Source organism: Sceloporus occidentalis, unplaced genomic scaffold (genome assembly GCF_023333645.1).
Source record: "Sceloporus occidentalis isolate IW3139 unplaced genomic scaffold, rSceOcc1.0.p SCAF_6, whole genome shotgun sequence".
NCBI lineage: Eukaryota > Metazoa > Chordata > Lepidosauria > Squamata > Phrynosomatidae > Sceloporus > Sceloporus occidentalis.
In genome coordinates, this window is record NW_028316986.1 from 88,557,597 (window position 1) to 88,576,398 (window position 18,802).

At 40.0% G+C, this 18,802-nt stretch overlaps 1 protein-coding gene across 6 annotated transcripts in view; it reads left to right on the forward strand.

Annotated features, from left to right (window-relative positions):
• Nucleotides 1-18,802, forward strand: part of NHSL1 (NHS like 1) — a 232,883-nt gene that overhangs the window by 117,646 nt on the left and 96,435 nt on the right. The window contains exon 1 of one of the 6 annotated variants that reach the window (XM_089530280.1): nucleotides 12,487-12,898. The exons of the other annotated variants lie outside the window; for them this stretch is intronic. Within the exon in view, the coding sequence (XP_089386406.1) occupies nucleotides 12,703-12,898 (196 nt within the window). The 5' untranslated portion in view covers nucleotides 12,487-12,702. Of the gene's footprint in view, nucleotides 1-12,486; nucleotides 12,899-18,802 lie in introns of those variants that run through there. 6 annotated transcript variants of the gene reach the window in all.

Genomic DNA, 18,802 nt, shown 5'->3' on the forward strand with positions numbered 1-18,802 from the left:
GGTGGCGGACCTATTAAAATGGTCCACCCTCGAAGGCTGATGGAACCCAAAAGGTTCCAAGAAGCCCTAGAGGGGTCTACGGTTGGAACCGACGGCGACTCTGTTGATGCCCTGACTGGTATCTGGGATACCAACCTTTCCAGGGCTATACACAGCATTGCTCCCAAGCGTCCTCTCAGACCTGCTTCCAAAAGGAAGCCCTGGTACACGGAAGACCTCCGGGCAAGGAAGCGGGTTCTGCGACGACTAGAGCATCGCTGGCGGAAACACCAGCACTTATCCGACAAGACTCTCCTAGACCACCTTTTGGAGGACTATGGAGAGGCGATACGTGCAGCTAAGAATTCGTTCTATGGTGCACGTGTCGCGTCCGCGGAGTCGCATCCGGCAGAGTTGTTCAGGGTTGTGAGGGAGCTAACCCAGCTCCCTCCTGCCCCGAACCAGATCCTTGAACCTTCCAAGACCTGCTGTGACAGATTTAACAACTTCTTCGCGGATAAAATCTCTCGGATAAGTGAAGGTCTAGATGCCAGTGTTAAAGCAGAGACCAGAGTAGAGGTATCCAGAGCTTCCGTGGACTTGGTTAAACTGGATCACTTTGAGCCTGTAAGTACCGAGGATGTGGACAGGATCCTTAGGAGTGTTAGGAAGACGACCTGCTCCCTCGATCCCTGTCCCTCATGGCTGGCGGCTCAGGGGGGACCGGTGGTAACTTTAATGTTACACCGGATTATTAATACATCTTTCAGGGAAGGGCAATTTCCATCGAAATTAAAATTGGCCACTGTAAGACCTTTACTAAAAAAGCCCTCCCTGGACCCCCTGATGCACAATAATTATCGGCCTGTATCGCTGCTGCCATTTTTGGGTAAGGTGATCGAGAGGGCGGTTGCGATCCAGCTCCAATCGATCCTGGATGATACGGATTATCTAGACCCATTTCAAACCGGCTTTCGGGCGGGTTACGGGGTTGAGACTGCCATGGTCGCCTTGGTCGATGACCTCCGTCTGAGCATTGACAGGGGAAGCATGTCCCTGTTGGTGCTCTTGGACATCTCAGCTGCTTTCGATACCATAGACCATGGTATCCTTCTGGAGCGCCTGGAGGAGGTGGGGATCGGGGGCACTGTGCTTCAGTGGTTCCGGTCCTACCTCACTGGGAGGTTCCAGATGGTGCAGCTGGGAGACGTGTGCTCCGACAAGAGACCCCTAACATCTGGGGTCCCTCAAGGGGCCATTCTGTCTCCCATGCTTTTCAACATTTACATGAAACCGCTGGGAGAGATCATCCGGAGACATGGGGCGCGGGGTTATCAGTACGCTGATGACACCCAAATAATTTTCTCTATGTCTCCGACTGATGCAGTGACCGGGGATGGCATCTCTCCTCTCGTGGCCTGTCTGGAGTCGGTAATGGGCTGGATGAGGGAAAACGGGCTCAGCTTGAATCCAGAGAAAACGGAAGTACTCGCGATAGGTTCTCCTGGCCCAGGGATGGCGGTGGTTCCACCTGTCCTGAACGGGATCACGCTCCCCGTGAAGGACTCTGTACGCAGTCTGGGGGTGCTCCTTGTCTCGTCGCTCCACCTTACATCTCAGGTGGATGCGACGGTCAGGAGCACCTGTTATCAGCTTCGGCTGATACGCCAGCTGCGTCCCTACCTGAGCCGGGGGGACCTAGAAACAGTAGTACACGCTCTGGTAACCTCTCGGTTGGATTTCTGCAATGCGCTCTACATGGGGCAACCCTTGTACCATACCCGGAAGCTGCAATTAGTGCAGAATATGGCAGCGAGACTGGTCACTAATACACCTAGGACCAGTTATATAACACCGGTCTTAAAGGACCTACATTGGCTGCCTATTCGCTTCCGGGCGCAATACAAGGTGTTGGTTATAACCTATAAAGCCCTAAATGGCTTGGGCCCAGAGTACTTGAAGGACCGCCTCTCTCCGTACAATCCGCCCCGCACGCTCAGATCCAGCAGGCAGCAGCTACTAAAAGTTCCAGAGGCTAGATTGAACAACAACACCAGAAGGGCCTTTTCGACCTCGGCCCCCATCCTCTGGAACGCGCTGCCTACCGAGCTCCGTTCAGCAACCTCCCTGGCCCAATTCAAGAAGGAGCTAAAGACGCTTCTCTTTAGGCAGGCTTATCCCTAAGCCTCTGCCTTGTGAGCCCTTCCCCCCTCTGTTAAGTCCCTGTTAAGTCCCTTTGTTAGTTCCCCTGTTAGCCATTGGTGAGTCATCTGTGATTTGACACAGACTATTTTTACTGTATTGATGGTTTTAATATGTTGTTTTAATAATTGTATGGATGTCTGCTGTGAACCGCCCTGATGTTACGAAGGGCGTTATACAAATAAAGTTTATTTTATTTTATTTATTTGAAAATACATTCTGAATGACAGCAATTTTTGCACTGTTCTGAGATTCAGTGGGCTTTTTATAGGTAGTACAGGTGTATAGAATCTATATGTCAGAATTTTGAGCATAATTTTGCTTGCATGGAAAGTTAATGCTATGGTCATATAGTTGCTGCAGATCTTTTGTTTGTTTTATATGGGAATGTATGTTGATTTTTGAATTTCTTAACCACTGTTTTGTTTTCCATATTTGCTGGCATATTTTAGAGAACCCTAGAATTTTGTCTGTGCAGATTGTAGCAGTTCAATTGGAATATAATCCTGGTGATTTATTTTCCCCAATTACTTTTAGTGCAGCTTCAACCTTGCTTTCTAGACTGAGAAATCCTGGAAGTGCAAGCAGGGTTCAGGAAAGGAAGCGGCATTAAGGATCACATTGCAAACATATAATGGTTAATGGAGCACACAAGAGGATTCCAGAAAAAAATCAGCATGTTTTTTATAAACTATAGCAAAGCCTTTGACTACATAGATCACGAAAAGCTTTGGAATGCTGTCAGATATTGTGCACATTCTAAAAGACAAACAAATGGGTCCTTGAACAGATTGAGCCTGAACATGCCTTGGAAGCCAAGATGATGACGCTGAGGCTGTCGTGCTTTGGACACATCATGAAAAGGCATGACTCACTAGAAAAGACAATGCTGTTAAAGGTAGAAGGTAGTAGAAAGAGAGGAAGACTACACACCCGATGACTAGACTCAGTTGGAGAGGTCATGGACCTGAATATACAGTACATGACCTTAGCATCACTGTGGAGGACAGGGCATCTTGGAAATGTCTCATCCACAGGATATCCATTAACTGGTGTCCACTCAAGGGTAGTTAAAAGCAGCTGAACATGTATACCTAGAACCAGCATGGTGTAGTGGTTTGAGTGTTGAACTGTGACTCTGGAAACCAGGGTTTGAATCCCTGCTGGACCATGGAATCTCACTGTCACTTTAGGCAAGTCCCACAATCATGGCCTCAGAGGGAGGCAAAGGCAATCCCATCTCTGAACAAATCTTGTCAAGAAAATCCCATGATAGGGTCACCTGAGTGTCACCATTGTTCTGAAATGACTTGAAGTCACACAACAACAACACAAGTTACCCCAGTTAATGATGTACAGTCACTCTCCTAACTCGTGGATCTTGGACCTGTGACCTTGGAAATCCGCGGAGGGGCAACCTCCACTATTTTTAATGGGGTGCACACCCCATTTAAGCCTATGGGGCTTGAATATGCATGAGCCTCTTTTTTGGGGGGGGAGTCTGGAACGGATCCCCCAGAAAAACGGAGGGCCAACTGTAGATGTGTTCCTGGGCATTATTTGTTTAACAGAAACTTTGGTACTAGATGCAAAAGTAACATGGAAAAAATAGAGCTAGGTTTCTGATCCAAATGAAGAACAGTTCAATGTTTCAGGAGCTGTTTTATTTGAAACAAACAATATGCATATGATTCAGGTAAGCCCTGCACAGATGTAAGTAAACAAAAACATCCTGAATCTTCTAGAGACCACTTGAAAGCTTTTACCAAAATGAATGATTTTTTCTTTCTTTCACCAGTCTTTCCATTTGGGTAGCCACACATATACTTTTTGATCTATGCTTTTTGAACATGCTGTTGTAACTGGTAAGGCTGGCTTATCTGCTGTCTCCCTTTCTCTCCATTTTGCTGTTCTCACATGCCCAGTAAGGGATTCTGTAAGGCATCTACTATTTACCTTGGCTATTGTAGGGCGGTACAGACAGCTGCTTTAGGATTTCCTAGATCAGTAGTTCCTAACCTGTGGATCACAACCTCTTTGGGGGTCGAACGACCCTTTCATATGGGTTGGTTGTGCTCGCCCCTCCTCCTCCAGGGCAGCCAGGCCTTCTCTGGCCTGCCGCCGCCTTCTTGATCATGCAGGGCTAAAGCCCCATGCGGCACAGCTGCAGCCGGACGTCCCACCCCTTTCCAGCCTCCCAACCAATTAGGGAGGCTGCCAGCTGGAAGAAGGGACAGGACTTCCAGCCACAAAGGCCACTTTCCCACCCCTTCCCAACCTCCCAACCAATCAGGGAGGCTGCCGGCCAGAAGAAGGGGCAAGAATTCCACCCGCAAAGGCCACTGGGACGTGTAGGCAGCCGGATGTCCTGCCCCTTCTCAGTCTCCCAACCAATCAGGGAGGCCTCATCTGGAAGAAGGGACAGGGCTTCTGGCCACAAGAGGGTCACGGCATTAGAAATGATTCCCCCCCCCCAGCTCAAGCATTATTGCATTGTTTGTTACAGACAATGCTGCTGCAACCTGACACTGAAAGTCTGTGTTTCTCCAGCAGTTCTTCAACATCTTCCCAGTATCAATGTTGCTAGAAATCTTCCAGCCATTCAAAGAATGAGAAAGAAAGGGGGATGGCCAAATGTAAAACGACTGTGTAAAAAGGATCTTTTTTTGGTCAGAGGCTTCATTAAAAGAGGTGTGCCTGAATACATCTTCAAAGGCATAATGGTGTACTTTGCTTTAAATCCTAGTACCCATGTAATGTGTTGAATATATCCCATTATTTACTCTATACTGAAGCTGAAATAATACATTGTGCTATGAAGAGATCCTATATGTGTATCCTCCCAGTGATTACACACACACTGTATTATACTTCTAGGTTCACATTTGCAGAAGAACATTTCAACCTGGTTTTCCATTTTTTGAGTTCCCATTCATATTATTGGAATCATGTGCTTCACTATTTGAAGAACAGTACAGTTTTCAAATAGCTAAGCATTGGGGGGGGGGGGGGAGGGGATAATATATTTATCACCTTAGCTCATGTCAGTAGTGACATATTTATTTTTGGACATTTGAAATCATTAAAGGAGCTATGGAAAGGTTCTCAAGAAGGAGGTGCTACTTGCTTTCAGTTGCCATACTAATGGAGGATTTTAATACATTTGTATTAGCAGACCTGACATTGTTAATCTTCTCCTATCTATGTCTGAATTGGTAGTTAATGCAAACTGTAAATTTAGCTGCTTTTCACAGATGTAAATAATGCTTTGCTCTCATAGTGCTTGGATGTACCAGTCTTAGCAGCTTTGTCATGCCATTGTTGTTTTAGATTAGAGACATTTCTTTTTATTTACTTTTGGCAGCACATCTTTGGTCCCATGTTTTTTTCAGATGTTTCAACAGCTGCATGGGATAGTCTGAAATCCTCTAATATTGTACAACATAATGGCTTTTGTTTCAACATCAGCAAGAACCTCTTTTGAAGGATGTGTTTTCTTTTCTCTCTCTTTTTAGTTTGCAGCCCACTGTATCTGAAGGACACTGGACATATTTTCTCAGTTTTAAGAAGGGAGACAATCTCTAATCCCAAAGGGGCCATCATATGACAAAACTAAATTTGGTGGACAAATTAAGGAAGATTAACGTCCAGTTTACCCAGTTCACATACTTGGAGGGTGAAACATTTTCCACCAGCCAGTATATGAAATTCATAAATAAATGTGAATGAAATAATTAAAATTGCACATATCATTTTAGTACCTTTAACTGCTTTTGAAAATCATAGGGTAGGTTAAAAGTTTCCAAGTCTTTTCCTTGGCAGAATTTGCCTCTATAGTTTAAAATGAAATGTTATTTTATTTAAAGCACCATGTTTCTAGCATGACCATTTTGATTCCTGGATCTGGGCACAGAGTTTTTTTTAAAATGTATTGAAACAGAGGATATATATCATTAAGGTCAAAATGATACATATGTTTTCTTCCTTACCTTCCAGGCAATTTTGCAACTTCAGGTAGTTCTGTTAATATTTCCTTCCATTATCTAGCATCCCAATCTGGTCTGTTATGGATCAGGGGCTTTAGGGATCATGGTAGTTTTGGGCCAGTGGCAGTACTTCCACAATCCACCTTGATTTATCAGCCATAGTATGGATTGCATCAGGACTCCTGTTGCATCCTTACCATCCTTTGGGATGATACCACTACTTTATATTGAGAGAGGATCGGTGCTTCTTGTTCCATTCTGAGGAACTGAAAATTGGAAGCACTCAGTATGGTGGCTTAATTTTTCACAGCATACTTCAGTCCCTTAGCATTAATGTATCCTGGCACAACGTTTGGAAATCAAAGTTTTTTGAAAGAAAGCCAAAGCTGTGAAGTGGGAAAGTATTTTTAGATTTTTTGTGGCGTTTTTTTGGCTATTTGGCCATGTTCTAGAAGAGTTTCTTCCTGACGTTTTGCCAGCATCTGTGGCTGGCATCTTACCTAATAAGGGATCACAGAATTTTTATTTTTTTAAAAAAATCCTACACACAGAACACAAAGGCACAGATTTCCTGGATTTGTAAATGGATTGGACATATATAACTAGATTCATAGAACTGGAAGAGACCTCAAGGGCCATCAAGGTTCTGTTTGAAAACCTCCAAAGAAGGAGACTCCACCACACTCCGAGGCAGTATATTCTACTGTTTTACATGTCCTGTCCAACTCTTCCTCCATGTACCTATGCATATGGTACCATACTTCTAGCAGAAAATAACAGAGACTTAATGTCTGGTATATAGAAGTGTTATTTCGATGCAATAAAGCTATAATATGAAGCAAGCTATTTTGTAGTACTTGGCTTTTACTTTCACATTTATTTTACTGTCTTTTTCTTTTAGCCAGACCTTCCATTAAAGATATCCTTTTGTATGCTGATGCATGTTTTTGCACATCTCACTTCTAAAGGCTGTTTGCTTTTGATTCTCTCTCTCTCTTTTGTAATCCTCTTCCGCTCATTCACTTACTAGCTTTAGAGTATCTTGTATCTTCATTAGTCCCAAGTTCATGCATGATATCCTAGTCCTTCCTTACCATCAGAAACTCAGGGCCTGTATTCTGTTAGTTATGATGGTGTGAGTCCAACTTGCATCACTGTTAGTCACTTTTCTTGATCATTGGAGAAACTGGAATTCTGTGATGACTGCACAACTGTGAAGAGCAGGGGCAACAGAAGAGAATGTCACTGCTCTCTGTTCAACTGTAGGAAAATAGCTGGATTGCTTCCCTGCTGTCCCAGTGCTCTCCATCACCCAAAAATGGCCAAAGTGATGCAGAGAAAAGAGAATAGCAATAGCAAGTACATTTCTATACCACTTATCAGTACACTTAAGCACTCACTAAGCAGTTTACAAAGTGTAAGTCATATGATATTGTATCAAGCAAGTCATAGTTCTGAGTTTACAAAATCTGAGAGGGGCTGTTGGTGACAGAGTGACTTGGAGGTCTTTCAGTGAGAGAGTTGTCATAAGTTGAAGGTGACTTGGTGGCAGTTGACAGCAACAGTATCAGACTCAATGGTCTTAATTGGCTGTCAAAAAGCAAGCACTCGAGAAGTGGGACACATCCATTGGCCTGATACACCTGCAGAGATTATCTATGTCAAGTGTGATTCTCTACTCTTTACTTTGAGTGCAGAAGATGTGATTACAAAACAAAAACAAACATCCACTTCTCTCAGCTTCTGAAAACTTTTTATATTCTCCAGGGCACATATTCCCTCTGCCCTTGGTTGCCAAATTTAAGATTACATTTAGTAGTGAAAGATAAGCATCTGGGAATTTCTCCCTGTATGACGTTTCTCGAACCCTCCCCCTTTTCCTGGAGAGAGAAAATGTGTTTTTGAGCTGTTGAGGTCACCTGTGAAACAAAGCTGTTGAACTCTCCTGTACTTGATTCACTTATTACTTGACTGACCCAGTAGTCTTATCACATGTATGCAGAACTTCTCATAATGATACAGTCATTGTTGCAACTGTGGTAACTTACATTTTATTAAAAAATGAAAGAAAAATATGTGGAAGCAGTATTCACTGGTTGCTAGATGTTAAAAGCAATTATAAATTGTTAGAAAAAGCTTCCTTGGGAATCAGCTTGAAGTTACAATGGGAAATGTATCTGCCTGAATTAGGCATCCTCAGAGTACTAAATTAAAGGAAATACTCAAGATGTGTTGAACTAGATAACCTAAATTATTTATACAGTAGCTCTGGATTTCATCCAACATCCCCTTTGTGACTCACTTCAGGGGCAGATTTGTGCTAATAATTATAGCATTTTGATCCCATTTTTAAATGCCATGGTTCCATTCAATGCAATTCTGGGATTTGACGTTTAGGGAAGGTTGCTTAGAGTTCTCTGCCAGAGGGCTCTAGTGTCCCAAGCTACAAATCCCAGGATTCCATTGGATGAGGGTATGGCTGTAAAAGTGAAACAAAAATGCTGTGATAATATAGTGTAAAAGCGCTCTGCTCTGGGGCCGCAACAAGCTCCAGTTGCAGAATTCCATAACATTGAGGAATTCTGGAACTGAATTCAGGTCAGTTAAAGCGGTGTCAAGCCAGGTTATTTCTGTAGTGTGGATGGAGCCTAGGGCTCTTATGATGTGAAGCTCTAATGAGCATGAACAAATATTTTGGTTGTCAGGCCAGTTACAATGTTCAACCAAATGGTGCTACAGTGGGCCCTTGGTATTTGCTGGGATTTGGATCTAGGCCCCTCTCTGGATACTCAAATCTCATTATTTAAAATGGCATATATATGATGTACCATATATAAAATGGCAAAATCAAGGTTTCCTTTTTGAAAATAAAAATATATGTATTTTCAAGCTGTGGATGGTTGAATCTGTGAATGCAGAATCAGTGTATACTGAGGGCCAACTGTATTTCTCCCTCTTTTATTTCATTGTAACCCATCGTGTTGCAAATGCAAAAGAAGCTGATGTTCATTGCAGAAAATGATGAGGTGAACTTGATGATTGATTGAAGTTGTTATGGTTAATTAAAAGACTGTGTGTGTGTGCAACAGTGGCAGATTCCATTGTCATTTTATTTTATTTTATTGATGTGGCAGAGTTAGTAGAAGATAAATTGATAATCAGAATACCTGAAAACTTTGCAAACTAATGCAAATGCATAATCTTTCTCCACATGAATTAATGATTGACAGCAATTATTTTACAGTATTAAATGAAGCTAGTCAGCGAACACTTTAGAAGCTAGTTGTGATGGACCACATGTTAAATCAGTATGATCATGTCTGGAAGGAAACCATGCCACTTGTTTCTCTCCATTCTCCCTGAATACTGCGTTCCAACAGTATTATAGATTAAAGAACCCAAACAGAACTAAGCCCCTACAGTTTCCACTAACAACCTAAATTGCCAGAAAGGGAAAACTGAAAACAGAATATTAATCCTGGGAGGATCAAGTGAGTGTGTATGTGTTTTAATGAAGGACAGGAATAAAATTCTCAGTGAATAATATCTAGTCAATTGCTCAATCATTTATCACATTAGTATAATGACTGTGATGCTCAGTTGCTGCTTGATGAGTTCCATATCCCAGGCCTTCAGAATTTTCCAAATAAATTTAGTATTGCAATGATAAAATATTGGTTGTTTACGTCCAGAAATTTCTGTAGATACTAACTCTTGCCATATGGTAAATAAATTCTGTAAACTGGATTTCAGAGCTGATCCCATTACTCCTTATGAGCATTATCTTGTAGCATCTAATTGAAATACTAATTTGTTAGAAATGCATGTTAAACTGTTGTTTGGTTTCCAGACCTATATGATCTTCTTAAGATTTAGAAACCGTTAGTCTGATAGACTAAACAGACTGAAGTAAATTTGTCTATTCCCCCCTCAGCTTTCTGTATTTGAATGGCAAAATTATGTAAGCAGAAATAATTTATGAAGCTTAGCCATTTAGCTTGTGATCCTGGAACATAGTATGTCAGTTACTAACCTGGTATTAGGTGATCTCTCCCTCTCTCTTTTCCCTCATTTTGTAGTCTGCCAGACATTTTTGACTCATTGCCTTGAAATCAGTATGTTCTTAATTTCCATATGCTAAACCACTAAATTATTCAATGTTGTACTGTTAGTATTGTTTCAGGAACAAACTGCAAGTTAATAATAAAGTTCTCTTCCTGCAGTCAAATTGACCTATACTGTATTCTTTTTCTGAAATCTCGAGCTATATAAAACTGAAAAATCATTGGATCTTCCAATAGTTTATAATCATGTTCTATAGTTTATGTATGCAATACGTAAGGTTATATTTACAGTATCTAATATATTTTATTTTATTTTATCAGGATATACTCTGAATAATATCAGTTTAATTAAATATCTGCTGTATACTAATCTGAAGGTCTAAATGTTTGTAGTATGCACAGTGGAGAAAACCTCATGTTATTGTTAAATTGTTCTGCTTTCAAAGTTTTCACTAGTGTCCACAGAGCAGCAGTGAATCTAATTACTGTATGTGCTATTGGAGATAATAGGATTAAGGACTTTGCCTTTATTTATTTATTTATTTATTTATTTATTTATTGGACTGCCCAATATAAATGTATGAAATATTTTTTTTAAAAGAGAAGAATACTCAAGCTGTTTTAAACTGAGGGTGAAAATGGAAGCCAAGGGACTTCAAGTTAATTACATTTATGTATCATTTGATACAACCAAAATGCATCCTAAAGCTATTTTAAAAAATATAATAGGTAACAATGTATTCCTTATGAATGCACACATTAATTTAAAATGTTCAGTTAATGAAAATCAGAAAATCATCGACCCCCACTCTCCCAAAAAGCTGGTGCACTAATACTAAATGCAGACACTGAAGACTGATTTCTAGATATTTACATCTTCCAGTGTATGCATTTAATCTGTTGATGTGATAAATTATGGAGTTACTGTATTAAGAGACAATTCACTCCTGTTATGTGATCTTGACTAGAAGGGAAATATGCAGGGAAAGCAACCCCCCCTTCAGAACCAATTCACTGGCTCAGCAAAGCTTGTCCACCTTTATACATGAACAGACGGTGTAGAAGTGCAGCCTGTGGGCCATGTGTGTCCTCTGGACTCCTCTTTTGTGGACCCCAACCCTCCTACCAGTTACCCATAATTTCCCCACCCACCCTCCTCCAACATTTGTTAAAATTTTGCATAGTGAGTTTGGGTCAAACCTCACTTGATAAGTGTCCTCCCCCCAAAAAACCCTCACAATTATACACACATATTTCTGGTGGTAGTGTAGGGTGCACTCTACAAAGGTTTTTTGGGGGGGAGGGGGGTAGAAAATTGGTCTCCAGACTTCACACAGTTACCCCATCCTTCATACAGTTGTAGATAGAACCCTGCAACTCATCACAATCAGGGTCTTTAGTAGAGATCTTCGGAGAAAGATGTATAGGAACTCTTTATGTGTTCTCCTCCTACCTGTGTCAGTCTTGATGGCCTTAACTGATTGTGTGGTAGTTGGATATGGAACTAATGGGCTCAATCACACCCAGCCCTCTGCTCATTCAGTGGATATGATTTGAAGGTTTGAACAGTGTTTACTATTTCACCCTCTATGGAAAAATGACTGAGGGAGAATATATCTTATGACACTACTCAAAGGGAATTTCCCATTTTTAATAGACAGTATAGTCTTTTTTAAGGAAGGGACTCCTTTGCTCTGGGACCCCTGGGAAAATCTTGTAATCCTGGCTTTTACACTTAAAGCACGAGCAGTGTACTAAACCTCTCTTGACTCTCTCTGTGCTCATCTTTTAATAGGGATAATGCCTACCTCAATATGTTAATAAGGATTGATTTGTTTGAAAATCTGTCATTTATAAAATGAACTAAATCTTAATTTAACTAGGTTTAAATGAACTCAAAAAACAAATATTTTAAAGTAGTTACGGCACTTCTTTCCTCCCCATCCTTATTTGAATAATGATGCTCCTATATAAATATACAAATGTTTGTCACGTTGTCTGTTCTCTTTTATAAACAAGTGTATGATCAAATAAAATGAGTTGTAACACATTATGTGCTGTTTTCAAGTTTTGTAGCTGTCTCTGCTGCACTAATCATGTTAATTAAGCTTTAAATAAGCTGCTAAGATATGACCATCTGTGTGGGAGACCGTAGTACCTGTTGTTCAGAGAATGACAAATAATCTGGGATAAAGATTAAGAGAAGCATCAGAGTTCATCTGGAGCATAAAGAGGCCAGTTTGAAATCCGTCTCAGAATGATATGTTCTATAGGGCTAGTGCTAATTTTCTTCAGATCTTACTGTGGGGCTGCAATGTCATTTACTTAAATCAGTGCAAAGGGATCATAAAACCTTTTGTTAAATAGCTTATAAAATTGATTGATTCTAGCCAGGTTAGAAGGACAGGATTTCTACTACTGCAGAATTGTCAGAAATACATTTTTTTTTTTTGGTGGAATTGTATCTTAGAATGATTGCCTATGTCCACTGCATGCCTTCAGATCAAGTGGTTGGTTGCCTGCCCAGAAACAAGTGGCAGGGCAGCTGTGATGATGAAGAAGAACTTATTCCACTGCATTCCAACAAAATGGAGATGAATTACACTAAGGTTCAAGAGCACTTCAGGAAAAAATGGCTGAGTAAAGACAACAGTACCTTGTGGCCAAGTAAGAATGGACATTAAAATAAGTATTTTATAATTTCTGTTCTGAATATAGATGAGTTTTATGTTTGTAAATTTTTGATGAAACTAGCAGAAGTGTTTTCTAGAATTGAGACAAAACAACTAAATCTGTGATAAAATGCACTGATCACAATTATCTTTCTGTTTGTTTATTCTTAATTTTGTCAATTTTTATTCTCTTACTGCATATTTTACATAAATGAAAATGCTATCACATTAAAAGGTGTAAGAAGTAAATAACTGCTACTACCAGACAGTTATATAATGTAATTTGGGTCTGTAGAAATATTCTCTAATTCCTGTGTTGAAAAAAAAATAATAATCCTGGGATCGTAATAATTCTGGAACCAATATTTTAAAAAATAGCAAAAATTTCCATTTTTGTATTTGTTTATGGCCAGCTTCTTTAGCATTAGTGTCATATTACTTGCTTTGTGTCTTCCAAGCAGGAGGATGCAGCTGTTCAGAAAAATGGTATCTGGAAAAAGCAAGCACCATGCCCAGGACACAGAGAGCTGTCTAGTGCGATTTTGAAAAAGAGTTAATCATCAAGTTTCTTTTATTTTCTCCTCCTTACCCAGTTTTGAGTTTGAGTGTTGGACTATGACTTTGGAGAGCAGGGTTTGAATCCAGCTCAACCATGTAAATTCACTGAGTGATCTTGGGCAAGTCACAGTCTCTCAGTCTCAGAGGATGTCAATGGCAAATCTCCTCTGAAAAAACTTGCCAAGAAAACCATGTGATTGCTTTGCCTTAGAGTCACCACAAGTCTGAAATAACTTGAAGGCAAACAACACACATCGATTCAGACAAAAACAAAAACAAACCCAAAGTGAAACACAATGTTGTTAATGTTTCTGATACAAACTGTTGTCATTTAACTTTAAGAGCCTTAAAATGGGAATTCATAGTATTTGCAATTACTATCTCTCTAATAATAATAATAATAATAATAATAATAATAATAATAATAATATTTATATCCCTCCTCTTCTGCTTTGAGGATCGAGGTGAGTAACAGCAAAGTTAATACAATATACAACAATAAAAACAACAAGCCCCAAAAGACCCCGACCCAACTGTCCCTTCCAACTATAAAATTAAACAGTAAAAGATGGTTAAAAAGTACATAACAATACATCAAAATTAAAAAACAAACCACAAATAAGAAAAATAATAAAAGGAGGGGAATTCAATTGGTTCTGGACATTATCAATTGGGGAAGGCCTGCCAGAAGAGAAAGGTTTTTGTAGCCTTTCTAAAAGCCTCGAGTAAGGATAATTGGCGAATCTCTTCCAGCAGGTCATTCCAAGTTTTTGGAGCGGTGACAGAGAAGGACCTCCGGGAGGTCACTGCCAGTCTGGTCTTTCTAGATTGTAAGAGGTTTTTCCCAGAGGATTGGAGTGTACGGGAAGGATTGTATGGGAGGAGGTGTTCCTTCAAGTAGACTGGACCCAGACCATGTAGGGTTTTATAGGTGATAACCAACACTTTGTACTGTGCCCGGAAGCTGATAGGCAGCCAATGTAGTGATTTTAAAATAAGTATAATATGGTCGAACTTGGATTTTCCGGCGACCAGTCTGGCTGTCATGTTTTGTATCAAGTGGAGCTTCCGGACGTGGCACAAAGGTTGCCCGATATAGAGCGCATTGCAGAAATCAAGACGAGAGGTTACTAGAGCATGCACGACCGTTTCTAGGTCCCGCTGCTCCAGGTAGGGGCGCAACTGGCATATCAGCCGAAGCACTCCTGGCTGTCACATCAATCTGAGAAGACAGTTGAAGCGACGAATCCAGGAACACGCCCTGCTTAAATAGGAATGAACTTCCAAAAGACTTCATTAGTTATGGGTCATGTTAATTTGTGTTAAAGTAATCTACTTTGGAAGTTTAGCCACACAGTTAATATTGCTATGATTTTTTCTTAATATGAATTATCAGTATTAAGTGGCTTATGCATTTATCTGACTGGTTATTTCTTATTATTTGTAATACGTAGTGGATAGTTTTGCACTACTTCTCATAATAACAGTTTAGAGAAAACCATTGTGCATAAAAGTTACTCTGCATTCAAAAACCTATTCCTATTGCCTTTCTTTTCTGTGTTTAAAATGTTAAAATACTTAGCCACCCACAGCTGAAGAATAGGTCTTTGTTCCTATTACAACATATTCTTAAATTATTTCTTTTGACAAGAGATATTCTCTTTCCCCATTAATTTGCTAGTGTATTTTAAAGAAGAAAGGAGTATAGGATGATGCTTTAGGAACAGAATATAGATAGAATATGTGAATATTCAAAGGATTATTTCTTTTTATAAATATATGTTCCCTTTTGGAATTGTTTATAACCATCAAAGAACAGTATTTGAAAAAGTTCACACGGCTTTTTTTCTGTAGTGTTCTAAAATTGGGGGGGGGGGGGGGGGCGGTATTTTAAATAAAAAGAAAAACTAAGCATATTCCAGGCTCCCAAAGCCAAGCCAAAAATATAAGATATTACATTTAACTAGATATTCTCATTCTTATCTCAGTAGCAGGTGTAAATCATATGAAAAAGGGAACAGAATAGTTGTACTATATATTTACAGCATGTTTTAATGCAGCGTTGATTGTTGGGCTGACTATACATACCCCTTGACCTCAGAGCCACCACCAGTCCCTGTCCATCTGCCAGCACACATACTACCAGCTCTACATTCCTTATGACCATATTTTTTTTGTGTTTGTCTATATAATTTTGGGGTAAAGGCTACTATCTTTAAAATGGTAACCATGCATCATCATAATTATCATCATCATTATTGAAGGGAAGGTATTCTGTAATAAAAATCAGTGGTAGTTTATTTCATGTTAATTGGAAAATACAGGAGAGGTTCGGTAATAGGGGGCAGTGGAATAGGTTAGCTTGTTAGAGAAGCTTGGTGGGCCTTACTTGCTTTTAAGGCAATGGAAGTCATTGCTCTGAGAGGGAATTTATGTGAACAGGTTCCAGTTAATATTATTCAGTGTAGTTTGTCAGACAAGGCACAGGTTTACCTTATCTGATTTAAAGAGGAGTGATTTAAACCAAATATTTTCCCTAGTCTAGACAAAACACAAACAGAAGGTGTTTTGAAATTTTTTTAAAAGGTAGTCTTATGCCTCATCTAGCAATATTCTCTGTCTCTTGCAAATCACTTTGAGGACTAAATATCTTAACTCTCTCTGGCTTTGCGTTGCGAACGAAGATTCAGGAAGGACTCATCCCACGCTTTGTACAAGCGTGTTGGTGACTAAAAAGGCCAATTCGGGATAAACAGGTCCGGTTGCAGAAAGCACAGCAGAAAGTCTCCTTGGGTGATGTTTCCAGGTTGTGGTTCTTTCTGCGTTGTCGTTTTTCTTCGAGGCTCGTTCGGCGTGAGCTTTTGAAGATGGCTACAGCGTCATGGATAGTGCGTCTCCATGCCTCCCGATGCGAGGCCAGGGAGGACCATTGTTGGTGATCTATCTGGCCAAGCCTGAGATGTTGTTTCAGGGAGTCCTTGTATCTCTTCTTTGGGGCGCCCCTCTTACTCTAAATATCTTAACTATGGTATTGGCAAAATGAGAAAAGTTTTGGTTGCCGTCATGTTCCTGCTCCCTTGCTTACTGGTACATAATTCTGTTCATAGTTCTTGTTTTTCAACTCCTTTTAGCACATAGCTTTTACTGTCACTGGACACAGCCTGTTACCTTGCCTACCTTTGCCCATCATTCATCACTTGTGTATTTGATCTGTGAGGCTCTGCTTCCCATACAGTTGACAGTTAAATCTTCCTTTTTAAATCATCCTATTTTCAGGAGCTGTTACACCTTTTCTTCCATAGTTTCCCAAAATTTGTATTCATCTGTTCTCTTCTCAGCCCGTGTGTGTGTGCATGTGTGTGTGTGCCCTCAAGTTTGCCCTGACTCATGGTGAGCCTGTGGATGAGACATCTCCCCAATCCCCTCTGTTTGCTCTGCCTAATTCAGGCCCGTGATCTCACTGACTGAGTCTATCCATCTGGTGTGTTGTCTTCCACTCTTTTGCTGCCATCTACCTTCTCTAGCATGACTGATGTTTCTAGTGAGTCATGTCTTCTCATGATGTAGCCAAAGTACGACAGCGTCAGTTTTGTCATCTTGGCTTCCAGGGAGTATTCAGGCTTGATCTGATCAAGGACTCATTTGTTTTGTCTTTTTGGCTGTCCACAGTATCTTCAGCACTCTTCTCTGGCACCACATCTCAAATTATTTTATTTTCTTTCTGTCAGCTTTCTTCACTGTCCAGCTCTCATATCTGTACATAGTAATGGGGAATATAATGGCTTGGGCAATTCAACTTTAGTGCTCTATTGTATATGTTTACATTTTAGGATCTTATCTACTTCTTTCATGGCTGCCCTTCCCATTCCTAGACTTCTTATTTCTGGAGTGCAGTCTCAGTTCTTATCAATGTTTGATCCAAAATACAGGAACTCTTTAAATATTTTTATTTTTTCATTGTCTAGATTGAATGTATGTAGTTCATCCACGGTCATTATTTTTGTTTTCTCTATGTTCAGCAGTAAATCTGCCTTTGCATTTTGTTCTCTGACCTTCCTTAGTAATTATTCCTAGTCTATGATGTTTTCTGCTAATAGTGTGGTATCATCCACATGTCTTAAATTGTTGATGTTCCTTCCTTCTATGTTCACTCCTCCTTCTTCTGAGTCTAAACTTGCTCTTCTTATGATATTTCTGCGTACATTTGAACAAATGTATACAGCCTTGCTGTCCCCTTTGCCAATTGGCAACCATTCTGTTTTTCCATATTCTGTTCTAACAGTAGCTTCTTGTATAAATTTCTCATCAAGACTATTAGATGTAATGGCTTCTCATCAGGACTATCAGGAGTCCTGTGTCTTCCTGTCTTCCTATAAAGAACGCAATGCCATTTTTGTTCTTAATTCTGATTATTAACTTTGACACAGCTGCACTGTGTTACCCTTGTACAATGAGTTTGAAAAGATTCCATAATGTTGCAGCAACTTGCCCAGTTAGGTACATGTAGCCAACAGCACATTTTTTACCTGTACATATGTAATAAAAGTTACATGTAAGTATTGTTTATCAAGACATTTCTGTTCAGGCATGGATATCTGAATATTATTATTATTAACCTTCATTTATAAAGTGCTGTAAATTTACACAGCGCTTTATGACAGTGTGGATATACTGTCTGTCTTTCTAAGTTATATAAAGTTTATATGAAATGAAGTAAGTGCTAGAAGCCACTTAGCAAAGAAGGGAGTACAGAATGGAACAGTAGGCCAGTGGTCCACTAATATCCTTATCCTCATTATGTTCACGTCCGCAATGACATGCAAACCCAGCAACCTAGATTGACTGCTGGCAGATGGCCAGTCACAGTGGATATAGCCAAACAGTGTTTCTGCTCCAAGGTACATTCTTCTTTCGCAAATATCTGTTTTATATAGATTTGTGCAGCCGTTTTTACTACAGCTATGAATTACTCAGGAGAAGGCCTGATTAATTACCGTAAATGTTTGTCATCACTGCCAAATTAGAATATTCCGACTTAATCAGTCATTTGCCACAGCTAAACTAACTGTTTCTGATTATTTGTATGAGAGCAAATTAATAGAGCATTACTATTTTAAAGGTTTGTTACTACAGTATAACTGTGAATGAAATATTAAACCCCTTGTTATTTCTTTTATCATTGGCCTGCAATAACCTTCTTATGTGTCTTTTCAGTATCTATGTCATGTTGCCTAAAAGTTTATTTTTAGCAGGCACTGCTGTGCTTAGCACCTTGTGACGACAATACATTAGCAAAATAGAATGAGTGCTAGGATTCTGATAACTTCCCAAAGAGAGACTG